This window comes from Macrotis lagotis, chromosome X (genome assembly GCF_037893015.1).
Source record: "Macrotis lagotis isolate mMagLag1 chromosome X, bilby.v1.9.chrom.fasta, whole genome shotgun sequence".
Taxonomy (NCBI): domain Eukaryota; kingdom Metazoa; phylum Chordata; class Mammalia; order Peramelemorphia; family Peramelidae; genus Macrotis; species Macrotis lagotis.
The window spans coordinates 630,345,839-630,370,616 of NC_133666.1; the positions used below are offsets into that span (position 1 = coordinate 630,345,839).

General features: G+C 50.9%; 4 protein-coding genes across 12 annotated transcripts; 2 read left to right on the forward strand and 2 right to left on the reverse strand.

The window, feature by feature from the left end:
- The first annotated feature begins 223 nt into the window (after nucleotides 1–223).
- LOC141500528 (general transcription factor IIF subunit 1-like) lies at nucleotides 224–7,580 on the forward strand. 2 transcript variants are annotated; one of them, XM_074203744.1, is made up of 13 exons: nucleotides 224–328; nucleotides 1,189–1,235; nucleotides 1,314–1,386; nucleotides 2,092–2,285; nucleotides 2,609–2,779; nucleotides 3,611–3,798; nucleotides 3,892–4,045; nucleotides 4,138–4,202; nucleotides 5,404–5,523; nucleotides 6,023–6,099; nucleotides 6,219–6,357; nucleotides 7,066–7,192; nucleotides 7,278–7,580. In XM_074203744.1, exons 1-13 carry the CDS (start codon nucleotides 317–319, stop codon nucleotides 7,480–7,482), a joined length of 1,572 nt encoding a protein of 523 aa, XP_074059845.1. In that variant the 5' UTR covers nucleotides 224–316; the 3' UTR covers nucleotides 7,483–7,580. The 2 variants fall into 2 exon arrangements, with proteins under 2 accessions (XP_074059845.1, XP_074059846.1); XM_074203745.1 differs by lacking the exon at nucleotides 224–328 and adding an exon at nucleotides 545–639.
- A 1,393-nt stretch (nucleotides 7,581–8,973) lies between these two features.
- On the forward strand, nucleotides 8,974–9,886 carry PSPN (persephin). The gene is made up of 2 exons (XM_074203757.1): nucleotides 8,974–9,220; nucleotides 9,356–9,886. Exons 1-2 carry the CDS (start codon nucleotides 8,986–8,988, stop codon nucleotides 9,694–9,696), a joined length of 576 nt encoding a protein of 191 aa, XP_074059858.1. The 5' UTR covers nucleotides 8,974–8,985; the 3' UTR covers nucleotides 9,697–9,886.
- Nucleotides 9,887–10,094: 208 nt separating this feature from the next.
- Nucleotides 10,095–12,776, reverse strand: ALKBH7 (alkB homolog 7). 8 transcript variants are annotated; one of them, XM_074203750.1, is made up of 4 exons: nucleotides 12,232–12,776; nucleotides 11,825–11,998; nucleotides 10,551–10,675; nucleotides 10,095–10,335 (listed from the first exon to the last, which is right to left on the reverse strand). In XM_074203750.1, exons 1-4 carry the CDS (start codon nucleotides 12,757–12,759, stop codon nucleotides 10,194–10,196), a joined length of 969 nt encoding a protein of 322 aa, XP_074059851.1. In that variant the 5' UTR covers nucleotides 12,760–12,776; the 3' UTR covers nucleotides 10,095–10,193. The 8 variants fall into 8 exon arrangements, 5 of the variants coding, with proteins under 5 accessions (XP_074059851.1, XP_074059856.1, XP_074059852.1 ...); XM_074203755.1 differs by having other exon boundaries at nucleotides 12,213–12,520; XR_012471953.1 differs by having other exon boundaries at nucleotides 10,249–10,335; nucleotides 10,551–10,631; nucleotides 12,213–12,776.
- Nucleotides 12,777–13,012: 236 nt separating this feature from the next.
- CLPP (caseinolytic mitochondrial matrix peptidase proteolytic subunit) lies at nucleotides 13,013–18,505 on the reverse strand. Its single transcript, XM_074203756.1, has 7 exons — nucleotides 18,424–18,505; nucleotides 18,208–18,309; nucleotides 16,457–16,528; nucleotides 16,256–16,352; nucleotides 15,462–15,649; nucleotides 13,904–14,009; nucleotides 13,013–13,416 (listed from the first exon to the last, which is right to left on the reverse strand). Exons 1-7 carry the CDS (start codon nucleotides 18,439–18,441, stop codon nucleotides 13,259–13,261), a joined length of 741 nt encoding a protein of 246 aa, XP_074059857.1. The 5' UTR covers nucleotides 18,442–18,505; the 3' UTR covers nucleotides 13,013–13,258.
- Nucleotides 18,506–24,778: the final 6,273 nt, after the last annotated feature.

Below are 24,778 nucleotides of genomic sequence, written 5' to 3' on the forward strand. Positions count from 1 at the left end.
GAAGAGGCCTACACCGTCCCTGAATGGCCGGCGCCCGGACTCGCCTATGTCGTGGGAAAGGATCGGGGCCGGTTTGACACACGCCTTTCAGACGCCCGACGGTTGTCAAGACGACGAAGACGCCGCGGGAAGTTTAACTTCCGGGTCGCGCCGCGGCGCCTTCTGGGACTCCGAGCGCCCACTGGTGGCTCTTCCGTATTCGAGCTGGGAACCGGGCCGGCTTGGTCCCGGCGCTCGGCGGGCACCTCAGGCGCCAGACTGTGCCACGACTCTCGACCCTCCCCGCGGCCTGGCAGCGCGCCCACCTTGAGACACTATGACGACCTTGGTGAGCGCGTGAGAACCCCGCGATGTGCGGGTTGTGTGGGCGAGAGCGGGCGCGATCCCGGCGGCGGCCCCGCGACCCCCGCGCACAGCCTGTGACTTTGTGTGTGTGCGTGTGTGTGTGCGTGTGTGTGTGTGTGTGTCTGTGTCTGTCTGTGTCTGTGAGTGTGTGTGTCTGTGTCTGAGTGTGTGCTGGGAGCGGCCTGGTCCCCCCCATCCCCCCCGCGGGGCCGGGCCTACACGCCAACAGCGGGCGGGGTTGTTTGCGCCTTCCTGCGCAGGGCATGGTGCCAGTCACTGAAAATACCAGGCAAGGTAAAGGCAGGCCGCCCCCGGGAGCCCGCGTGCCCACCGGAAGTACGCCTGGGGCGCGTGATTCCGCACTGTCAGCCCACATAGACGCCTTTATCATCCCACGCGCCAGGCTTCCCGAGTCTGACCTGAATCCTAATTGAAAAAACCCCCTTATTACCTGTAAGGTCTTGGACGTGGCCCTTAAGGCCATTTCCCTCAGTGCCCTCAGCTGCAAAATGAACTTCCAAGTTTCTTCCAGGTCTAGTCAGTGACCAAAGGATCTCAGTAGAGTTTGCGTCCAAGGGGGCTCGCCCACCCTTTGTCTCTACAGGTTTCATGACTGTTTTTTTTTTTTTTTGCAAGGCAATGCGGTGAAGGGGCTTGCCCAAGGCCGCACAGCTAGGTCATGATTGAGTGTCTGAGGTCAGATTTGAACTCAGGTCCTCCTAACTCCACCTAGTTGCCCCTGTGACTGTTTTGTAAGATGGATGTGCAGCCTTATATTTGAAAGTGTTTCTCCTGGTTGTTTCCCAGTTCTTTCTGACTCAGTTTATCTTTCTCTCTCTTCAGGGGACCAGCAGCCAGACTGTGACCGAATATGTTGTTCGAGTCCCCAAGTGAGTTTTTTTTGGGATGGGATGGGATGGAATGGGGGGATTGCTCAAATAGGCCTACTGACGGTTCTGTTCCTGCAGGAACAACCTCAAGAGGTACAATATCATGGCTTTCAACGCAGCTGACAAAGTCAACTTCTCTACCTGGCACCAGGTAAAAAAGTCAGGGATCTTGGCATAGTCTAGTAGCCTTTAAGAAAAAGGGAAAGAGGGGCGGCTAGGTGGCGCAGTGGATAGAGCACCGGCCCCGGAGTCAGGAGTACCTGGGTTCAAATCCGGTCTCAGACACTTAATAATTACCTAGCTGTGTGGCCTTGGGCAAGCCACTTAACCCCATTTGCCTCGCAAAAAAAAGAAAGGAAAAAAAAGAATCTAGATCAGTCTGGGGGTCAGTAGCTTCCTTAATCAAAAGGTATGAGACCTGCATTGACAGAGGTAAGGACCTGTCACTCTGTTCTTCTCCAAAATACAGATATTGTGATAGGTTATGATGATCTAATGTTCTAATGATCCCTATGTTTGCTTAGCTTATCTTTCTAATTTATGGGGACCCAAGAGAAACATAAAAGGAACATCTTTAACAGCAAGTGATTAACTAAGTGTTGGATTACAAAGGTCAGAGATGACTATAGATCACAGATGTCAATGTTCAGTTAAGGCTTTTTTTTTTTTTTTGCGAGGCAAATGGGGTTAAGTGGCTTGCCCAAGGCCACACAGCTAGGTAATTATTAAGTGTCTGAGACCGGATTTGAACCCAGGTACTCCTGACTCCGGGGCCGGTGCTCTATCCACTGCGCCACCTAGCTGCCCCGAGTTAAGGCTTCTTGAAGAAAGGATAATATTGCTTCCAATATGTCAGGCCAAGATGGAACGAGATCTGAGCAACAAGAAGATCTATCAGGAAGAAGAGATGCCAGAATCTGGGGCTGGCAGCGAGTTCAATCGAAAGCTTCGGGATGAGGCCAGAAGGAAGAAGTATGGCATCATTCTCAAGACCTTCAAAGCTGAGGACCAGCCCTGGCTACTCAAAGTCAATGGAAAAACAGGCAGGAGGTGAGTGGGCCTTTTAGAGGCTCCTCTGACTCTGCCCTGTCCCAGGGCTGATATTTTTCCTTCCTGGAAGGGTAAGTAGGATAAGGGAGCATTCTCTGAGCTTTCCTAGGTGGAAAATAGAAGACCAGAAGATTCTTGGCCCCATCCTGGGCCATTTTCCTAAATCTGTCAATGCCTTGAGATTTGGAGGAGTAAGAGACCTGCTGCATTTCTGTCCCATTTGAAACTGCAGCCAGGTCTTCTGAAGGGAGTGGGTCTTGGAGGAGGGACAAGGGCCTGCGCAGTGATAACAGTTTTTTTCTCTCTCCTCCTGCCTGATGCAGGTTCAAAGGAATCAAGAAGGGCGGTGTGACAGAAAATACTTCTTACTACATCTTCACCCAGTGTCCTGATGGGGCCTTTGAAGCCTTCCCTGTACACAACTGGTACAACTTCACTCCTCAGGCCCGTCACCGGACACTCACTGCAGAGGAGGCTGAGGAAGAATGGGAAAGGTGAGCAGAGGGAGAAGGGAGGCAGTAGTTGGTCAGTCAGTCAGTCAACAAGCAAAGCACCCACATTGGACCAAGGGCTAGGGACACAAAGAAAGGCCATGGTGGCCCCTGCCCTGAGAGGAGTACAGGTTCCAGTGGTGGAGGCAACCTGTGAATCTATGGGAGTACACAAAGTTCTACAAGGAAGGTTAACTCCAAGTGTCCAGGTATCCTCGCCTCCTTAGCCTTTGTATGATGCTAGTTTTGTGCCTCTCTAATGAACTTGGCATGTCCTGGCTCGATTTCTTTTGATCCCTTTATGTGTCTTCTGCCACTTATTCTACACATTCTAAGCTATGACCCATTCATCTGTTTTGTTCAACAAAGAGAATGGAGGCCTAGGAATTTGTCCTAGCTCATAATTGGGAAAAAATCCTCTTATTACCTTTAAGATCTTGTATATGTCCCTTAAGGTCATTTCCTTCAGTGTCCTTAGCTATAAAATGAACTTCTGAGTTTTGTTCCAGGCCTAGGTCTATGATCAAAGGATCTAATTAAATAGCCCAACTGGGAATCATACTAGCTCCCCTAATTCCATAGGAAGGGCTCTTGCCATTGCATCATGGTTTTCAGAGAGAGAGAACGAGAGAGAGAAACACACAGACACACATTCAGAAATCAAACATTACATCCAACCCCCATCTTCCATCTGCCCCAGTGCAAAGTAGACATGAACACTGAAGGGGAAGGTAGAGAGATCTGAGTTGGGCATGGTCAATCAGGGAAGATTTCCTTCCAGGAGGAGGGGACTGTCCATCCTGGAGCCCTACATGATACGTGCCCTTTTTGTAGGAGGAACAAAGTCTTGAACCACTTCAGCATCATGCAGCAGCGTAGGCTGAAAGACCAGGACCATGATGAGGATGACGACGAGCATAAAGAGAAGAAAAACCGCAAGAAGCCCAGTGATCTCCGTATCCATGACCTGGAGGATGACCTGGAGATGAGCTCTGATGACAGCAATGACAGTGGGGAGGAGGGTGAGGATGGGAGCCTGGGGGTCAGGGGCAGTGTGTCTGTAGGGGATCAGGGACCAGGACAATGTAGATCCTGACCTCATTCTGCTCTTCTAGGAGAGAAGGTCCCCAAGACCAAGAAGAAAGCACCTCCCGCCAAGGGAGGTAAGAAGAAGAAGAAGAAGAAGGGCTCTGATGATGAGGCCTTTGAGGACAGTGATGATGGGGATTTTGAGGGCCAAGAGGTGGACTACATGTCAGATGGCTCCAGGTAAGGTGGACCAGCCCCACCCCACCTGTTCCTTTTGGACCTGGAGCTCCGGCCACAATCTGCTCACCTGCAGCCTGTTCTTTGACTTACAGCAGCTCTGAGGAAGAGGTAGTAGGAAAACCCAAGGTGGTTAAGCAGGAGGAAGAAGGCCCTAAAGGTAGGTGTGTCCCTGCCTGAGAGCAGGAACCCTATGTCACTTCAGTTCAGCCAATACTGATCAAGTGTCCTTGGAGAGAAGCCTTTTGTTAAGACTCCCCCATCAGGAAGCTTACATTCTTCTTGGGGGTGGGGGGATACCATGCACCCAGAGAGGTAGAAAGGAAATTGAAAATAGGGAGAAGAGACTGGAGGGAGTTAGAAATGATAATAACTGTGACTAGAAAATGTGTCAAATGGAAAGGATCATGAGTCTGTTGAACAGAGCTGGTCATCCCTAGAGGTGAAGGTCAAGAAGAGGAGGGTTCCAGACAAAGACTCGGCTATTGTGGGTAAAGACAATAAAAAGGCCAGTGTACATGGACCATAGAACCTTTGAGGGATAGCATGTGAAGTAACTGTAGAAATGTAGATGGGGACCAGATTGAGAATGGCTTTAAAGGACAAATCACAGCTTAAGTCAATAGTGTGACATGTCTTCCAAAAAATCCTGTGATTTGGAGATAGCAATTTGGCAACCCGTTCTAAGGGGCCCTTTTGACATTTGTTCTGTACCTTGGTGGTATGGGTTGCATTGTATTCATGAATGGGTATTGAGGAATTTTTGTTGGACTGTGGAGCCCAGAAGAGCTAAAAGGTTGGACACTGCTGCTTGAGAGCATGTTAAGAGAGGGAATAGTTAGAAACAGAGAGATCAATGAGACTATTGATCCAGTGGTCCTGTGAGAAAGGACTTGTTAACAGAAGATTGAGTGACCAGGGAGAGGAGAGAGTGGAATGTGACTTAAAGCTTGCAAACCTGAGAAAACTCATAAAACAAATCAGGAAAATTTTTTTAAAAATAAGAGAAAATTGGATTGGGGAGGGGGGAGATGTGATGAGTTCTACTTTAGTCATGTTGATTTGGAGATGCATGTGCAGCATACAATTGAAAATAGATCTGAATGTAACAATTCAGAAATCACTGGTAACCTCCATGGAGGCAATGATTGTAAGACTTTTTCTGTGAGGAATGCTGGAAAAGGGAGGAGAGAGAGAGAGAGACAGACAGGCAAAGAGACAGAGGCCGCCTGAAACTGGAGAGGATGGCAGGGGACAGTGAAGGAGCTTTAAAGTTGGGGTAGATGTGGGCAGGAAAGGAGGGTCTGGTCAGGTGGGCCTGAGGTCACTGGCCTACTAGAGAACTCTTGCTTCTCTCTCAGGCATCGATGAAGAAAGTGAAAGCAGTGAAGAGAGTGAGGAGGAAAAACCACCAGAGGAGGAGGAGAAGGAGGAGGAAGATAAGAAGGCACCCACCCCCCAGGAGAAGAAGAAGAGGAAAGGTGAGCATGATGGGGGTGGGGAGAGAATTTTCCTGACCTTCCAAGCTGCCTCTCTCCAGCCTGAGACCCTCTGTGAGTGATGGGGTCTCCCAGCCCATCCTCTCCACTCTGCCCTGAGCTGCTTGGGAAAATGCCCCTTGCTCCCAGTCTTGTCTTTGAAGGCCCAGCTCCTGGCCCATCTCTGCCTCCTCTCTACTGCCCCAGCTTTTTACTGTCTGGGGGGAGCAGTGGCAGTGGGCTCATTCCACACAGTGAGAGGTTAATTCTTGGCACCAGTGAAGATGGCTGTTGATACTTTCCATGCCAGAATCTGGTGTCTGCCCTGGACTAGTTAGCTCCCTGAGGGCAGAACCCAGGTGAGGCATACTTCTGCCAATGTGCAGCCTGGCAAAAACAGTGTATATTGGGGACTAAAGGGAAGAGGGAACTTTGGGATGGGGAGGGCAAAGGAGCCCCAGGGATGGGGGTGCCAGGCTCAGACTGTTCTTTGACCCCTAAGGAGACAGCAGTGAGGAGTCAGACACCTCGGAGGAGAGTGACATTGACAACGAGGCTTCCTCGGCCCTTTTCATGACCGTGAGTGTGACCCAGTGGGACCCGGACTCAGGGACTCACCCCCTCTCTCCCCAGGGAAAGGCTGCCTTGTCTTTCTTTTCCCTTGGCTTCCTTTCTCCTTCCCCATATCATTTCTGCAGAAGAAAAAGACCCCCCCCAAGAGGGAACGGAAGGCCTCAGGCAGCAGCTCCAGGGGAGACAGCCGCCCAAGTACCCCCAGTGTGGAGAGTGGGAGCACGTCCTCCACCCTTCGGGCAGCTGCCAACAAACTGGAGCAAGGTGAGATGGGGTCGAGACCTCTTCCCTTCCACTCACAAGCGGCTGGTCCTGCCATCTTTTGTCTCTTCTAATAATCTCGGCAGGCTTCTTGACACCTGAACTTCCCTTTTCAGAGCTCTTTCCCAATGGGCAGGTTCTGTTTTCCCCACCTGAGGACAGGAGGAGCAAGGGAGAGGCCCAGTTACCAGGGAGCTCATTTTATGCTGCTGTAGGGGCTCAGACCTGGGGAGGGGAATGGTCCCACTGTTCTCTGCCATTGCATTGTGGTTAGTTGTGGAGCCACATTTTGTGGAGAACATCAGTATGAGAGAACATATTGTGGGAGGAAGATGACCTGGATGTTATATGGAAACAAGACCCTACATACAAGAACCAGGTATGAATGAGGAAACTGGGGCCCAGGGAGGCTCTGTAAGTGGCAGGGCTAGCATTGAAATCTTTTCTAATTTTTATTTATTTAAGGCAATGGGCTTTAAGTGGCTTGCCCAAGGTCACACAGCCAGGCAATTAAGTGTCTGAGGCCAGATTTGAATTCGGGTTCTCCTGACTCCAAGGCCACCCTAGCTTTGGAATCTTGACCCTGGAATTCCAGTTAGTCTTCAGGGAGGAGTCAGAAGCCCGCAGAGGGGATTCTTGTTCAGCCCTGAACCAGCCTGACCTTTGAGAGAGCCCTCCAGTTTTGACATTGGTTTTGATGGTTTCCTGCAGGGAAGCGCCAGACTGGACCCAGTGATACACCTGCGGCCAAGCGCCTGCGCTTAGATGCCGGACCTCAGAGCATCTCAGGGAAATCCACCCCCCAGCCTCAGTCTGGAAAATCCACGCCCAGCAGTGGGTGAGTGAGGGGTGATATCTGGGAGCCTGGGAGCCGAGTCTGGCCCAAGAACCTCGGCCCCTGATGCTGGTGTTCCTTCCCACAGGGACGTGCAGGTGACAGAGGATGCAGTGAGACGCTATCTGACCAGAAAGCCCATGACCACCAAAGATCTGCTGAAGAAGTTCCAGACCAAGAAAACAGGGCTGAGCAGCGACCAGACAGTCAATGTTCTGGCCCAGATCTTGAAGCGCCTCAACCCCGAGCGCAAGATGATCAATGACAAGATGCACTTTTCCCTCAAGGAATGAAGCCCAGGTGCAGCGTGGACCACAGGGCTCAGACTGGACACAGGATATTCCCCAGACCCTCCCTGTCACGGGGGGAATAAAAGTTATTTGGGGCTTTTCTCTCTGGCTCAGTGTGACTTCTTGGGTTGGGGAAACCAGGACTCTCAAGATTATGGATTCTGGAACCAGAGTGGCCTGAGACCATCCACATCCCTGACTCTTAAGATAGGGAACCTGAGACCCACAGAAGGAAAGGGACTGACCTGGTGTCATCCAGTGAACAGAGCTCAGACCTTGTGACTTTTAAATCTAGTGCCCCCCCCTCCCCATTCCTGTATGGATAAATCGTAAAAGGGATTTAGTCTTGAGCTGCCCCGGGTGTGGAAACTTTCCTTTCTGCCTTGTCCCTTCCTCTCCCCACACTGTACTTGGCTGCTGCTGGGAATGTCTGGGATGTCAAGCTAATTCCTGGAAAATGCCTGGCATTCCCAGGTCTCTCCTGTTTCCTACCTCCTCACCTACACCTTTTATGGGAACTTCCAGGAGGAGGTGGGCTCTTCTGAACCCCGTGTCACACCATCACCCCACCACCCCTTAGCACAGGTCACGATTTCAGGGCTTGGGTTGGATAACTTGGTTCTCTGAGTAGTTACTGGGATCCGGGAAGGCTAGAGGGGTTCCCCAGCCTCCCTCTGCCTTCTCCCTCAGACAGCTGTGGAAGAGCACCAAGTTCCCTGGTGTCATCCGTGGCTCAGTAATGAAGGGAAAATATGGGACTCTGATGGGTGTTTCCTGTTTGGATGTTGGAACAGCCAGGCCCGGAGACAGGGGCATGAAGCTTTAATCCCCCTGCTCAAGTTGGAGCCTGGAATCTAGGAAAGCTTGAGGAGGGATTTCCTATCATCTGTTGAACAGGTGACTGTCCTTAGCAGCCCCTATCAGTTATTCTCCAGCTTGGCTTCAGAGAGCAAAGGTGTCAACAGTGTCCATTCTGGTCATCCAAAAAGCCTCGGCAATGGGATGTGGTTAGCTCCAATCCAAGTTGGAAGCACTATTAAAAGGGCTCTGGGCAGCAGCTAGGTTGAGCAGTGGATAGAGCCCCAGCCCTGGAGTCAGGAGGACCTGAGTTCAAATATGGCTTCAGACTTAATTACATACCTGTGTGACCTTGGGCAAGTCACTTAACGCCACTGCCTTGCAAAAAGCAAAAAATAAAAATAAAAGGGCTCTGTAATGTTAGGAGAGGAAGCCACCTGACTTGAGAGTTGGGGGATAGTGGAGGCAGATGCTTTCCCCTTAGTAGTCCCACCCAATGCTTTCACTTTCTTCCCCTAACCACATGCTGATGGTCCATAGAGAAGTGTAAGTGCTAGGAATTAACTGGTAGTGATGGATAGCCATGGAGCTCTTCAGGCCTATTTCAAGATACAGGAGGTCTGGCAGGGCAAGGGTTAATGTTCTGGGCCGCCCACCCAGCTATGACCAGCTCCTCCTGCTGGGGGTGCAGGAGATATAGTGGAGTGCATGGAACCCTCCAGCCTCAAGCTCTCCTACAACCCACAGCTCAGCATGGCCCGGGCACTGATTCTGCTCACTCTCTTGCTGCTTCTGCCTCTTAGCCTTGGGGAATTGCCTTCTGTCCCCAGAACTCTGGAAGAACCCGCTTCTAGGGAATTGAGTCTGGCTCCTGAAACTTCAGATGCACACCTCAGACCTGAAAAGCTGCCTCCAACCCACAGGACCAAGAGGCCGTGGCCAGGTAAAGGGACAGGATAGGCTGGCTAGGCAAAGGGGAGGACAGTGATCAATCTTAGCTCTCCAAAAAGGGTGTCCCCTTAACCTTTTCCTTGCAATTAGCCTATACCTAAGGCCTTGCTCTTCTCCTTTCTTCTAGGGCACCACTTGTTCCCATCTGCTTCCAGAGCCCGGATATCCAGGTCACTGCCTGGGTTAGCCACTGAATGTCAGCTGCAGAGTCTATTGCTGCCGGTGACCGAATTAGGCCTTGGCTACAATTCTGATGAGACCATTGCCTTCCGCTACTGTGCTGGCAGCTGCCAGAGTCCCCATACCCATCATGGTCTGACACTGGCCAGGCTTTCAGGTGAGGGCCGGGTGCTGGGCCAACTCTGCTGTCACCCCACCCGGTACGAGGATGTGGCCTTCCTGGACAACAGTCACCACTGGCATCATGTGCCTCAGCTCTCCGCTGCTGCCTGTGGCTGTGGAATCTGAAGGCCCCTTCTGGGTCCACAAAGCCCACCAGTCCCCTCACCCAGCAACACCCTCCTCTCTTCTCTGAGGTTGATATGACTCGCTGTCCTCCCCTGGCTCTGCTGGGCCACCAGGCCTCCTCCTCAGCATCCTGCAGCCTCACACCTGGCTTGTCAAGCACACGTGGGTACAGACATTTATTTACTGGGTAGTTGAGGGAAAGTGAAGCCTACTCTCGAGTGGGTGTGATGGAAACCAGGAGGACTGGGGAAGAGGGGCATTGTTAATAAAAAAGTCGATTGCTGCGACTGCTCTGCACTGGGTACCAACCTCTGCCCTTCACTTCCTCGGGGCTGTCTTTGATAGTCTTTTATCTCCTCCGTTGGGAGAGTGCCCTTTTCATCAGACAGGACCAGGGGTCAAACACTCTTAACTTTATTCATTAATACTTTATACAAAACTGAGTACAAGCCCATGGACCCCTGCAGAGGTCCTGCAGCTATGGAACCTGAGGTCATTTAGATGGAGGGCTTGGCTTCCCCCTCAGGGAGGGAACGGCAAATAACAGAAATTCGTCGGCCCCTTGGGACTCGCTGCTCCCCAAAGTAGGACTCTTCATCTCGAAGGATCTCGTGAGAGAAGTCATATCGGGCAGGGCCCCTGGTGTGGAGGGTAAGAAAGACTTGGGTCAGTAGCTGAGGGGCAGGTTTTTTGCCCACTGTGGTACCCTTTCTATGCTGCTTGAGAGTGGTAGCAGGCTAGGATTGATGGGGCAAGGGATGAAGTCCATAACAAAGAAAACCTCAAAAGTCTAAGATAACAGCCCCAGATCCCATTTCTAGGAGCTCTTCCCCTTTGTCCTAAGGTCCTCCTACCTGAGGATATAAAGGGAGCCAGATTCCAGTAGCAGTTCCAACCATTCTTGAGGATCTTGGGTGTCAACTAGTCGCATGACACTGGGGGAGAGCAAGGAGAGGCCTGCAATGATGCCTCCACAGAACTGGCCAGAGAATTAGAACCAAAAGTTGTCAGAACTGAGACGGGGGAACTGCAGAGATTCTCCCATTTCAGTGATGGGAAGACTGAGCTCCAAGAAGCAGCTAAATAACTAGAGAGCTGGACCTTGAGTCTGGCCTTGGGGATTTACTGGTTGTGTGACCCCAGGCTTGTTCATTCACCTCTGCCTCAGTTTCCTCATGTGTAAAATGAGGACAATATCAGCACCCACCAGCCAGGGTTGTTGTGAGGATCAATTGACATAACTGTGATGTTGTCCTTCATTCTCAAAGAAGACCATGGCATCAGGGAGGTGATGCATATGAATAGACTGGGGGTGGGCAGAGAGGAGAAGGCTCACTTTCTCCTACAGAGCCGTCTGGGTCCAGTGGTCTGGGTCCAGTGGCCAGATATGAATCAGGACTGAAGATGACCCTGGATGTGAGGCAATCAGAGTTAAGTGACTTCCCAAGATCATATACTGTTAATAAATGTCAAGTGTCTGAGGCTGGATTCAAATACTCCTATCTCCAAAGCATTCCACAAAGAGCCTGACCATTACTGTTGTTCCAGTGAGGACGCTAGAGATCACCCCATTTCACTGATGGGAAGACTAGGTTTAGGTCTAGTTAGGAAGACAGGTTTAAATCTGGCCTCAGGTACTAGTTCTGTGGCCCTGGGCTTGCTCATTCACCTCTGCCTCGGTTTCCCCATCTGTAAAATGAGGATAATAACAGCACCCACCAGCCAGGGTTGGTGGGAAGAACCAATGAAGCAATAACTGTAAAGGGGTCCCATAGAGCCTGGCCAGCAGGGGCGGGCATCAAGGTTTCCTTCAAGGGCAGCCACAGAGCTGGGGCAGGCGGGGCTGGCAGGGGCAGGCCGGGCAGGCGGGGCTGGCAGGGGCAGGGGCAGGCGGGGCTGGCGGGCCAGGCGGGGCTGGCAGGGGCAGGTGGGGCAGGTGGGGCAGGTGGGGCAGGTGGGGCGGGGCAGGTGGGGCTGGCGGGGCTGGCAGGGGCAGGCGGGGCTGGCAGGACAGGGGCAGGCGGGGCTGGCAGGGGCAGGCGGGGCTGGCAGGACAGGCGGGGCAGGCGGGGCTGGCAGGGGCAGGCCCGGCAGGCGGGGCTGGCGGGGCCCGGTCTCCTGGGCCCACCTTTACGCTGTCCACGTGGGGCTTGATGTAGCCGCTCTGGTGGAGATCCAGGACGTGGACCAGGGGAAGCTGGGCCAGGGCCGGCGGGAAGGCGGCCGCCCGGACCCGCTGCAGGACGGCCTGGCTCGCGGCTGACCAGTGCAGCTTCTCCGTCTCCCGGAAGCCGTGGATCGCCTGTGGGGGGGACACAGGGGTCTGGGGGAACCCGGGCGCCCCGAGCCGAGGACGAGGGCCGGGCCGGGGGGGGGGGGGGGGAGCCCGGGGCCCGGGGCCCGGGGCGCTGCCGGGGGCTGCGAGGGGCCGAGGGGCGGCAGAGCCCAGCCCTGGCCGGGCGGGCGACCCCCGGGCCGCGGGGGGGTGGGTACAGGGCCTCCCCGCCCCCACTCACCGCGTCCCAGTGGTCGTACTGGTAGCGGCGGCGCCGCAGCTCGGGCTCCAGCTCCCGCCTCAGCGCCTCCTCCTCCGCCGAGCTCAGGAAGCCCGGCCGCACCACGGCCGCCCCCCGCAGCCGGCGGAGCACGGCGGGCCCGGAGCCGCGGAGCCAGCCGGGGGAGAAGGCCGGGCCCGGGGCCCGCAGCGCGCGCAGGGCCAGGCGGCCGCTCCCCACCATGGTGCCCCGCCCCGGCTGGGTGCGAGCGCCCGGGCCCGCCTCCCCGCTTCCCCTCGGCGACATCGCCGAGGCCCGATTGGCTGCCTCCGGCCCCGCCCCCAGGCATTCGGCCACTCCGGGGGCCGGAGGACGCCACGAGGTAGCCAACCGGCTCTCCGGAAAGCCGACGGCTCCGCCCCTGCCCCGCTGACCTCCGGGGCCGGGGGCACGGTCTGAGTGACGCCACGTCCGGCCCGGGCCTCCCGAGGGAGGCTGCGCGCGCACCTCCGCGCCCGGAAGCACGTGGGGGCCGGGCCCCGCTGCCGGTCCGCAGCTCGGGCCCCATGGTCCCAGGCCCCGGGGGGCGGCCGGGGGCCGAGGCAGGCGGTGCCGGGCTTCTCCCCCCTCCGCGGGGCCACGAGTCACCCCTCGGAGACGTGACTGGCCCGGGAGGCTGATGGAAGCCTGGGGCAGGGGGCGGCTGTGCCCTCAGGCCCTCACCATGGCCCGCCAGGCTCCCAGAGGGCTGCTGGATGAAGGAATGCCCAAAGCTTTCTTTTCCCTGGACAAAGGGGGAAAAAGAGATAGACAGCAGGGACCAAAAGTGACCAAAGTTTTAATTTAAAATCCACGCCCTCTGGCAAGTCCGTTCTGGGGCAGTGGCCCAGCTCAGCCACCGATCCCCTCTGCTTCACCCCCAGATGGGTTCCTGGAACCCCCTGAAATCTAAAGCTACAACCAGGAGTCCTGGGACACAGCGGCACAGTGCAAAGGTCAGAGCCAGTGTAGACAAGGACTATCATTTGCTCCTCAGCATCCACAGGGAGGAAGGGGCTCATCCATCCTCAGGGCCCAACTGGAGCAGGCACGACCGCAGACTCCTTCTGGACCAGCTCCGGTTCATCCTCTCCATCCTGTGGGGGGTGCACCAGCACTTTGTCCAAGATGCCAAACTCCTGGGCTTCCATAGGACTCATGTATCGGTCCCTTTCCATGGCAGCCTCTGCAAGAGGGTAGAGTCAGTGTCAAAGGAGAACGGTGGAGTCAAGAACCTAGACGCAAAACACAAATGGTCAACTGAACCCAGGACATTCCTCCCAACCCCACCAAGGCCTGACCCATCCAAGTAGCCCTTTGAAAAGCTTAGTCCTGAACCTACACGTGGCTGTGAATGACGATTTTCTTCACTGAGGTCACAATAACAGTGAGGTTTGAAATTTAGGAGACCTGGGTTCAAATAGTGCCTGAGACTCTAGTTCTGTAACTCCAGGCAAGTTACGTTACCATATATCAGTTTCCTAATTTGTAAAATGGGGCTAATGCACTTCCTATTTCAAAGGGTTTTAATGTGAGGAAACACTTTGTAAACCACTAAACAGTAAATTCTAAAATGTGAGCCATTATTGTTTTAGATCAATAGGAGCCCCAGTGGACAGTGTCTGGTGCATGAGAAGAGAAGCCCGGAAAGGCCCAGGCCTGGGCATCCTCACCAATGACATCCAGAGGCTGCTTCGTGTGTTTAGCATAGATGCCATAGAGCTGCTTCTTCAGCTTCATGATCTCCTCAGCCTGAATAGCGATATCTGTGGCTTGTCCCTAGATGGGGGAGGAGGGGACCCGATGAAGAGCTGGGGATGGCCCACACAAGGGACACTTCCCAGCTTGCAGGGAGTCCAGCCTGAAGTCAGTAATTCAATTTAGTGTCTACTAGGGGCTCACATTTATATTGTATTTTGAAATTTATAAAGTAGCCTGAGGAACACAGTGCAAAGGATGGCCACCCTCATTTTACAGATTAGATTGCTGATAACTACAGAGGGGAAGTAACTGGGCCAGGGTCACAAAGGTGCAGCTGCAGCCAGAACCAATAAGCATTGAAGACGTGCCCACCATGTACTGGCAGAATACTTGATCCCAGTCATTCCTTTCCCCACATGAAGCTGCCTGCTATGAACTGAGAGAGATACAAGGTTTCCATGAAACAATCCTTGCCTTTGTGAAGCTGGTAGGGGGATAACATGCAAAACTATAAACCCAATTATAAGACAATGCATGATCTGGTCAGAGAGCCAGCCCTGAGACAAGGAAGCTCTGGGTACGAGTCTCTTGACACATACAGGTGGGAACCTCTTCAATCACTTAACCTAAGTGACCTAAGCCTGACTGACTTAGACCAACGGAAAGCTGGTTTCTGGTTTTCTATTTTCTCAAACATTTCCCAATTACAGTCTTTGCTTTTTGCAAGGCAATGGGGTTAAGTGACTTACCCAAGGTCACACAACTAGGTAAGTATTAAGCATCTGAGACCCAATTTGAACTCAGGTCCTTCTGACTCTAGGGCCAGTGCTCTATCCACTGCGTCACTGTGTCACCTAACTGCCCCTGTTCCAATTACAATGAGAGTCTAGGAAAGCAGAGGTGACCAAGTTTTTACCAACTAGGAAGATCAGGGAAGGATTCACGGAAGCCACAGCATTTGAGTTGGGCTATAGAAGTGGGTTAATTCAAAGGTAGTGCAAGGATGTACAAGGTGGGGTCTCTGTCCATTTTAACATTCTCCTAGAACACTGTACTCTTTCCCTCACCAGAGCTTCTGTCCTGAAATAATACTAGAGTAAAAGCCAAAAGTTTCTGGTGCCTCTGTATCCTAGAATGTAGAATAAGGATAACAATGCACTTAGTACTCAAGGCTGTTTTAAGTATTTCGAAGAATTACATAAATGAAAGCTAGTAGTATTGCTATGGCTAGGATACCATTTTGTAAACTGCAAAGTATAAATATAAAATTTCTGCTGTGCAGGGGCATGTGGAGAAAGAGATGAGGCAGAGAAAGAAGACTAATGCAGAGTGGGATTAGGGAGGAAGTGGAGGGAGGGCTGGAGAAGAGTGGGGGGGAAGGCAGGGAGGAAGAAGGGAGATGAGGGGAGGAGGGGGCAGACAGAGCTGGTTGAATGAAGACACAAGGAAAAGGAGTCTGGGGCAATGGTGTGTGAAGGAAAGTAGGAATAGAGAGGCAGGGCTGCCTGCTGCTACCAGTACAAGACTCACCCGGGCCCCTCCAGATGGCTGGTGGATCATGATTCGAGAGTTGGGCAGTGAGTGGCGCATGCCAGGGCTACCAGCCGCCAGCAGCAGGGAGCCCATGCTAGCTGCCTGGCCCACACACCAGGTGCTGACGGGATTTAAGATGTATTGCATAGTGTCATAGATAGCCAAGCCCGAAGTCACAATACCTCCTGCCACAGTAGACAAAAAGAAGATGAAGCTACCTTCCAATCACTAAGCAAATTTAATCCATGCCCCTGACTCGAGTTTCCTAATGTTGGGAAACTGCTTGCCTTTGTCCTTTCCACAGAACACCCACCACTTCTTTTCCCCCCTACCAGTTTCACCCTCTTCCCCCCACCTATTCTAGGATTCTCAAGAACCCTCTGGGGTTCCTTGCCTCCACACAGGCAGAGGTGCCCTTTCCATTCCATCAGTATCTATAGCACCTCCCTAGATAGCAATTAGGCAACAAGTCTCATGATGGTTTACTAACCATACAAAATAAAGTTCCACTCTTTCATGGAACTTCATGTAAGTCTAGTTCAACCCTCTTATTTGAGAGTCAAGAAACTGAAGCCTAGAGGATTGAGCTAATATGTGCAAGAGTCAGGACTCAAATCTAGATTTGCTCATTCTAACAACAAAACTCTTCCTTTACATCATGTTGCCTAAGAGACCTTCCATAAATCCCTTCCCTTCTCTGGGTCTCAGTTAACTCCTTTGTAAAATTCTTGACCCTACTGGATAATTATGGAGGACTTAGGTAAGGGCTGTAGGAAAGAGTAGTTACTTACCAGGGCTATTAATGTACATGTGGATGGGTTTCTTGTTACTTTCTGACTGAAGGAAAAGCAGCTGGGCAATGACTAAACTGGCCAAACTGTCGTCAATCTGCATATGGAGAGGAGATAGAAGCATGAGGGGAAGTTTAGCAAGAGGATGAATCCATGGGCTGGGCAATGGAGATGAAGGGGTGTGGCAGATATCATACTTACAGGTCCCATAACACAGATGATCCGTTCCCGGAGTAGACGGGAGTAAATATCATAGGCTCTTTCTCCTCGGCCCTATAGGAGGAGAGCAGAATGAAGGTCAGAGAAGAGTGTGGAGAGTGAGGACACTGGGGTGGGAGAGAAAGAGAAAGAAATAGGGCAGAGGAAGAGGATCAGGGCAAAGAAGAGAGCTAAGAGACAGAGTAGGGCAATGAAAGGGGGAAAAGGGAAGTTATCAGAAGCAAGGGGTGGCAATGTAGAGACAAAAGGATAAGATATATTATAGTTAAGTGCCCACTCTGAACCAGGTCATGTGCATTTAAAAGTTGAGAAAACTGAGACAAGCAGTGATTTAATGACTTGTCCAAGATTACATGGTCTTCCTGCCTCCAGGGCCAGCGGTCTTTCTACTGTGCCCTAGCTGCTTATTAGGCCAATCAGACCCTCATCACCTTCTACCTGGAATAATTGAAACAGACTTATAATTGGTCTCTCCTCTCTAGTTCATTCTACACAAATGCTGCCACACTAATTTTTCTTTAGCACTGATCTGACTATGACAATCCACTACCCAAATAATTCCAGTGGCTATTACCTCTAGGAGGTGAAGGCCAAGTGGACAATGGAAAAAGTTCTGGGCCTGGAGTTCAAATCTATCCTCAGACACATGCTAGCAAGTGACCTGACCCTAGGCAAGTCACTTAACCTGATTTGTCTTATTTGTAAACAAGCTAGAGAAGAAAATGGTAAACCACTCTAGTATCTTCTCCAAGAAAAACCCCAAATCGGACCTTGAAAAGTAGAAACAATTTAAAATGACTAAATAACAAAATTACCCATAGGAGCAAGGTTAAGTGACTTGCCAAGGCCACACAACTAGGTAATTATTAAATGTCTGAGGCTGGATTTGAACTCTGGTACTCCTGACTCCAGGGCTGGTGCTCTATCCACTGCGCACACCTAGCCGCCCCTTCATTTAGCTTTTAAAACCCTATACAGAATAAGCCAAAGGGTGAAATGATTAGAGCACTGGGCCTTGGAGTGAGGAAGACTTGAGTTCAAACCTGGCTAAACACAGTTGGTGGTTAGGACAAATCACTTATTTATCTGCCTCAGTTTCCTCAGGCTTTACTCCAAGGTACCCTGCAATAGGGTCACTGAGTTAACAGATGATGCACAGCACTTCACAAACACTAGCTATTCGCATCAGTTCCCGTCGGAGCCTCCGCCTTTGGGTCCCTGTACTTGCGTCCTCAGGGCCTGCAGGGCCAGCCATCTCGGGTTGCACCGATGCCCAGGCGGACGCCGGGGACTCCGGAGGAGGAGGCGAGGCGGGGGGCTTTGTTCGCCCCCTCCCGCCCCCCTTCAGTCCAACTCGCACGGCACGGCATCACCTCCCCGGCTCACGGTCCTCTTCCGGAGGGAAGGCGCCGGCACCGCCTACGGGAGCGGGCAGAGCTGGCCCACCGCGGGCCGGCTGGGCAGCCCGGCTCTGCTTCCTCCCCGCCCTACGGAGTGTAACCCTGGGCTGACGCAGACTCAGCCCCCCGAGTGGCTCAGGCTCCCCTGCCTGGCCCACGGGGGGTCCCCAACGGGCGCTTGTTTCCATTTCGGTCAGCACCCCTCTGCCCCCGGGCTGTCGGGGCGGCCGCGGGCTTCCCGGGCCCCGAGCCACCACCCCGGGCGCCGGGCGGCCTCCAACACCGGGGGCGCATGCGGGGGCACGGCGCGGGCACGAGGCGCGTGGGACTTACGGTCTGCTCCACCACGATGGGGATGAGGGGCCGCGCGCGCGCCGGGCTCCCGTGCAGGCCGCGAAGCGCCAGGCTGGCCCAGGCCCGTCCCTGCAGAGGCCGCTGCGGGGGCACACGCGTGGGGTGAGCGGGGCCCCGGGCTCCCCCCGCCCGCCCGCTCCCCGGGGGTTCAGGCCTCCCGCCCCCCAGGCGACCCCTGACCCCGAGCCCTCGCACCGCCATCCGGGGCCACATTCCGAAGCGGCGGAGGCCGCGGACCGGGAGACCAGAGCAGCGCGCCGCCCGCGACCCGGAAGCGCTCGGCCCCTCGGCGGGGGCGGGGGCGGGGGCGGGACCGGGACTCCGCCGGCCGGACTACAACACCCAGAGTGCCTCGCGGGACGGCAGGGGCCGGGGCGTCGGGTCCGGCGCGGGCGCCTACGTGCCGGGTTAGGGTTAGTGCTTCCGGAGGAGCCCCAGCGCCCCACGCACCGCTTCTGCCAGCTCCTGGGTCCAGCCCCAACGCCTGGGCCTCGCGGTGAATCCACACCCCGTGGTTGCCGCCTTATCTGTGACATCCAGCCCGGCCCACTCCCCGTGAGCGCCCTCGGCAAGGGTGTCGGAGCGGCTCGCCGTGCCTTTCTCCTGCTCCGAGGGGGACTCTGACGCCAGCCGGAGGAGGGGACCCGCCCAGGCCCCGCAGCCCCCGAGCGGGCACGGCCGGCCTGGCCTGCCAGCCCAGCTCCGGCGCCACCCAGCGGCCACTCGGTGCACAGCGCGTTGGAGGAGCCTCGGCCATCATCACAGCCTAAAAGACCCTTTCTTGGAGAATTCACCCAAGGAAAGGGCCCGCATGAGGTCGGAAGAAGCAGTGCAAGGATAATTTCCAACCCAGCTCCGAAGAACTCCGGAATGGATTGTGAGACTGGGAGACACTGGCCCAGGACGCCCCGGAATGCTGCTCCCTGGCCTATACACAAAGTGGAATGGCAGTAGCTGAAAAGGACCCGTGAGATGCCCAAGTCCAGACAGCTCCGTTCCCAATGTTCATGCGAGCGAAACGATCCTAGGGATCATTTTGTGCTCAACCTCCGGCAGTGTGCTTAGTTCTGTTTGTTCTGATCAGCGGCGTTGAACACTGCACATCCACCCTGATAGAGTGATGTCATTTTGGTCCTCTGAGAAGGCACTCAACAACCGGCCATTCCAGTCCTGGCAACTACTTTCTTCCTGTCGGTGAAAAAATCAGGTTGGGATGGCTAGGTGGCACAGTAGATAAAGCACCGGCCCTGGAGTCAGGAGTACCTGGGTTCAAATCCAGTCTCAGACACTTAATAATGACCTAGCTGTGTGGCCTTGGGCAAGCCACTTAAACCCCGTTTGCCTTGTAAAAAAAAAAATCTAAAAAAAAAGGTTAAAAGTAGATTTTTTTTCCCCTTGCTTTTTCATCTTAACTTTGGAAGAATATTGAAGATATTGAGGAAAAACAAGAAAATATTAGTTGCTATATTGGGGGCAAAAAGAGAGCTCCAATGTCTTTCTGAATGATTGCTCCACTCTATAGTATGCCTCAGTGCCAGACTTGTGATATGTTTCCAGAATTCCTCATTTATTTATTTATTTTTTGGCTTCTCCCTTTACCAGACTTGACCCAAATGCTTTCCAAGCATCTGCCATTTGGCACCTGGATTTCCACACATGAGTATGCTTAATTGAATTTTTTTTTATTGTGATCTTAACATTTCAATAGAAAAGATTATATTTGATACTGTGAACTTATATACAATTTATTTTTAAGTATGTTGTTCAGTGCAAAACTAAGGAATTCTCTAATACACTTCTGCTGTCTTATGTTTCACTGATGTCTTTTTTCTTTGTTCTTCCCCCCCATATCATTCTGATTACCCATCAACTCTTTGTTTCTTCTCCAATCCCACCCCAAATAGAAACTCATTTTTGTAATTATTAAGTATAGCCAAAGCACTAACTTTGGGGTCAGAAAACCTGGATTCAAATCTCATCTCTGACATTTACTTGAGTGACCTTGCACAAGACACTAAACATTTCAAGGTCTCAAATGGGGAATCATAGTAGATGATCTCTGAGGTCCCTTCCAGCTTTTGAACTGAATGGCCCAATGGATAGAAATGCCAGACTACAATCAAGAAGATTGAGATCCTGTCTGACTCAGAACCTACTAGCTGTGTGATCCTGGGCAAATCATTTAAACTCTGCCTCAGTTTTCTGATCTATAAAATGGAAACAGTAATAGCACCCACCTTGCAGATTAGTTTTGAGGATCAAATTATATAATATCTGTAAAGTACACACTGCTGTCATGTAGCAGGTCTTATATAAATATTATCCTATGAAATTAAATAAACCAACATATTAGTTGTATCTATAAATGTATATCTGTACCCATAATTGGTCACCACTTATCCTTTTTGAGATACATAGCATGTGTTATCATTAGTCTTGACTGGTTATTGCATTGGTCAGAGCTCTGAAGTCTTTCAAAGTTATGATTATCATATCTCTTGTTGTTCTAGTCCTGTTCACTTGACACACTTCACTTTATCAATTCATATCACTGTAGACCTTTGGTTTAATAGTCAATCTAATACCTCTTTCCTCCCATTCTTTCTTTGGAAGCCTCTCAAATACTGAATTAGCTCTGACAAGTGTATGTGTCAACCTCATTATCAATGTGTTTCTCCCTGGAAAGTACATTTCTAAGGTAAGTGAACTTATTCACAGTACTCAAAACTTCTCTATTTTCTGTAATCATTAGTTCCATATATGGATGGTGTGGTGCTGGCTGATGGAGTGCTTGTGTTTTCTTAGTATTAATTTTTAGCACAAGCAGCAGAGCATCAATCCATACTTTGCTGCATCACAAGTTTCAGAGGCTGCATTGAGTGCATGATCATCTGCAAACAGATCATGCACCAATACTCCCTCCACTTTGGCCTTGGCTTGTAGCCTTTTCAAGTCTAAGAACTTACCACCACTGCAGTAGCTGACTTTGATGCTGTGTTCATCCTCAGTGAAAGCATTTGGCATCATGGCTGAAAACATCATTCTAAAAAGCATGGGAGTAAGGACATATCCTTGTTTCACTCCACTGGTGCCTGGACATCCTGAAAGCATCATCCACTATCCAGAACCCAGGTAAGCATGTATGTCATCATGAACTTCTCCAGACAACCAAATTTTGACATAATCTTCCATAAGTCCTCACAACTGATAGTATCAAAGACCTTGGTCAGTCTACAAACATCATATATACAGATTTGTTCTGCTCTTGGCATTTTTCCTGGAATTGTTGGGAGGTAAATGTCATATTGATTTTCACAACTCTTTCTGAAGCCACACTAGCTCTCTAGAAGTTGACCATCTTCCAGGTGAAAGATCAGCCTATTGAGGAGGATTCTACCTACAATCTTACCAACAATGATTAAAAGAGAAACACCTCTGTGATTGTCACAGGTTAATCTATTCCCTTTACCTTTATAGAGATGGACAATGGACAATTGAATTCCTGGAAGATAATCTCAGTTTTTGTATGAGCATTGGACCCTCCTCCGCACTTGTAAATCTCAGTTGGAATAGAATCAGTACCACATGCTTTGCCACATGGAAGGTGCCTAATAGCATTCAAAACTTCTTCTTCAGACTTCTGGCCAAGATAGATGGCAGAGAGAAGACAGGAATAGTTCTAAAGTTTCCTGATCTTTCCCCATCTATCATATGAAACAAACCTCTTGAAATCCGACCCACAAAACCCAGAAAGAAAAGCCAGGAGAAAGAACATCTACCTCAGGATTTGTCTCCTGCAGCAGCACTGGGTGGGTGAGTCTGGGCTCAGAGGGTGGATCAGCCCTGGATCAGCCAGATTAGGAGCTGAATTGGAGCTGGGGAGTCTGAGGGCCTGAGAGCCAGACCTGCTGGATCAGCAGTGGGGCTAGACAGCAGGGGCTTGAGTCAACTAGGGAGCAGAGGCACGCTGACCCTCTGGAGCTTGCCAACAGGGCTGGGGGGGAGAGCTCCAGTGCAGGACAGCTGTGGATACACCATCCCTGGGCTTCTCTGGTCTGAGGAACTCTTGAGTCCACGCCTCCTTTGCTGCGGAGGCCTCTTCCAGCACAAAAAATAGCAGACTACTTCTGCCTCAGGCACAGGTGTGTGAGCAGAAGAACCAGCCCAGCTGACAGAGGAATGACCTCAGGCCAGGGCAAAGCCCACCATGGATTGAAGACAAAAGGATTCATTAGCTCCAACTCCTCCCTTCAAGCTAATGAAGAAGGCCTCAATCAAGGTCACAGACACTCCAGAGAAAGCAACCAGCACCTCCTGCTGGCCAGCCAGGGAAATTGCACTCAGTGAGTAAAGCCTCTAGCAATGCCAAACCCCTGTGAACCAGCCCCTCCCCAATTCAAGGTCTTAGCAAAATGAAGAAGGGTCAGCGAAAGCTGGAGCCATAGAAAAATTCTTTGGAGGGAATGACCCTATCTTAGAGAGACCTAGAACCTCTGAGGAGAATATGACCTGGTCTTCAACACAGAAAGACTTCCTTGAAGAAATAAGGAAGGAGTTTAAAAATCAACTGGAAAATTTGGGAGAGACAATTACTACCTTGTAACAAGAAAACAAATCCTTAAAAAATACAATTGGACAAATACAAAATGAGAATAAATCTCTCAGATCATCAATTGGACAAATACAAAATGAGAATAATTCTCTCAGATTCTCAATTGGGCAAATTTAAAAAGAAAATTCTCTCAAAACTTCAATTGGTCAAATGGAAAGCTCTTTCAAAAGTAGAATGGACCAATTAGAAAAGGAGTTGCCAAAGGTTAATGAAGAAAATTCCTCTCTCAAAAAAAGAATGGAGTCTGCAGAAACTAATGACTCCATGAGACAGCAAGAACCAGTTAAATAAAACCAAAAAATAGAAAAAATAGAAGAAAATGTAAAACACTTCATCAGCAAAACCACTGACCTTGAAAATAGGTCAAGGAGGGGCAACCTGAAAATTATTGGACTTCCTGAGAACATTGAAGAGAAAAAAAGCCTGGACTTAATATTACAGAATCTAGTGATGGAAAACTGCCCTGATATCATGGAACCAGGGGGCAAAGTAGATATTGAAAGAATACATCATTACCCTCCAGAAAAAGATCCTAAAATGAAAACACCAAGGAATGTTGTGGCCTAATTCCAGAACTATCAGATAAAAGAGAAAATCCTGCAAGCAGCCAGAAAGAAACAATTTAAATATCAAGGAGCCACAGTAAGGATTATGCAGGACCTGGCTGCATTAACATTAAGGGATCGAAGGGCCTGGAACGAGATATTTTGAAGAGCAAGGGATCTTGGAATGCAGCCAAGAATCCACTATCCTGCAAAACTAAGCCCTCTCTTCCAGGGAAAAAGATGGACATTTAATGAAATGGAAGACTTCCAAAAATTCCTGATGAAAAGACCAAAGCTAAATAGAAAATTTAGTCATCAAACAGGAGGTTCAAGAGACACATGAAAAGGTAAAAAAAGGGGGGGACAGTTAAAAAAATTTGCTATCCAATAAGTTGAAACTGGCTATATTTCAGCATGGGGGGAAAAGATTCTCATAAATCTTGAAAATATACCTAGCCAGAAGTGATGGACATTCATGACCTATCCATGAGACTGCTATCCAATGGGATGTAACTGGCTTTAACCCCACTTGAAAGACTCTAATAAGTCTCAAGAATTTTAACTCTTGTTAGGCAGAATGTACAGAGCTAGAAGTGACATGCTCAGAATTTTCTATGACTCAGATAGAATGATCTAAAAAACACTACCTCCTTAAAAAGGGGGACAGGAAGGAGACAGGAGGAGGGAGGGGATTGAATGGGGTAAATCTTATTACATTAAGAGGTAGAAAAAAACCTATGTTAATAGAGGGGAAGAAGGGAGGAGATGAGAAACACCTGAATCTTCTCATCAGACTTGGCTTAAAGTCAACTTACACACATTTAGTTAACTTAAAAAAACATCTAACCTTTCAAGGATTAAAAGGGGAAAAGGGGAGGGGGAGAGAGAAAGGGAGAGGGAGTGGGGGGAAAAGGGGAACTAACAAAAGAAGGGAAGGGAAAAGGGAAAAAGAGAAAGGGGAGGGGGTGATATAGGAGGGCAAACTCACCAAAGGGGGTGGTATTCAGAAACAAAATACTGGGGAATACGGATAAAGGGAGGGGAAAGGGGGGAAAAATACAAACAGAGGGAAGAAAGTATGGAGGGCAATAAAGAATTAGTAATCATAACCTTGAATGTGAATGGAATGAACTCTCCCTTAAAACATAAGCAAGTAGCAGGGTGGATTAAAAACCAGAATCTGACAATAAGATGCTTATAAGAAACTCATTTGAAGCAGAGGGATACACATAGAGTAAAGGTAAAAGGTTGGAGCAAAATATATTTTGCTTCAGCTGAAGTAAAAAAAAAACAGATGTAGCGATCCTTATCTCAGACAAAGCAGCAGCAAACATAGATAGCATTGAAAGAGATAAGGAAGGAAACTTTATCCTCCTAAAAGGTACCATAGACA

Excerpts from the sequence above, each read along its gene's own strand:
- LOC141500528 (XM_074203744.1), top strand. Across the intron at positions 6,358-7,065 it reads TGCCAACAAACTGGAGCAAG|GGAAGCGCCAGACTGGACCC; the intron begins GTGAGATGGGGT and ends GGTTTCCTGCAG. Across the intron at positions 7,193-7,277 it reads AAATCCACGCCCAGCAGTGG|GGACGTGCAGGTGACAGAGG; the intron begins GTGAGTGAGGGG and ends TCCTTCCCACAG.
- PSPN (XM_074203757.1), top strand. The coding sequence starts at position 8,986 with ATGGAACCCTCCAGCCTCAAGCTCTCCTACAACCCACAGCTCAGCATG. Across the intron at positions 9,221-9,355 it reads GACCAAGAGGCCGTGGCCAG|GGCACCACTTGTTCCCATCT; the intron begins GTAAAGGGACAG and ends CCTTTCTTCTAG.
- ALKBH7 (XM_074203750.1), bottom strand. The coding sequence starts at position 12,759 with ATGGGGCCCGAGCTGCGGACCGGCAGCGGGGCCCGGCCCCCACGTGCT. Across the intron at positions 10,676-11,824 it reads CCCACGTGGACAGCGTAAAG|TTCTGTGGAGGCATCATTGC; the intron begins GTGGGCCCAGGA and ends TTCTCTGGCCAG. Across the intron at positions 10,336-10,550 it reads GGCTCCCTTTATATCCTCAG|GGGCCCTGCCCGATATGACT; the intron begins GTAGGAGGACCT and ends CCTCCACACCAG.
- CLPP (XM_074203756.1), bottom strand. Across the intron at positions 16,529-18,207 it reads CCATCGTGGTGGAGCAGACC|GGCCGAGGAGAAAGAGCCTA; the intron begins GTAAGTCCCACG and ends CTCCTCCTATAG. Across the intron at positions 13,417-13,903 it reads GCAGCCTCTGGATGTCATTG|AGGCTGCCATGGAAAGGGAC; the intron begins GTGAGGATGCCC and ends ACCCTCTTGCAG.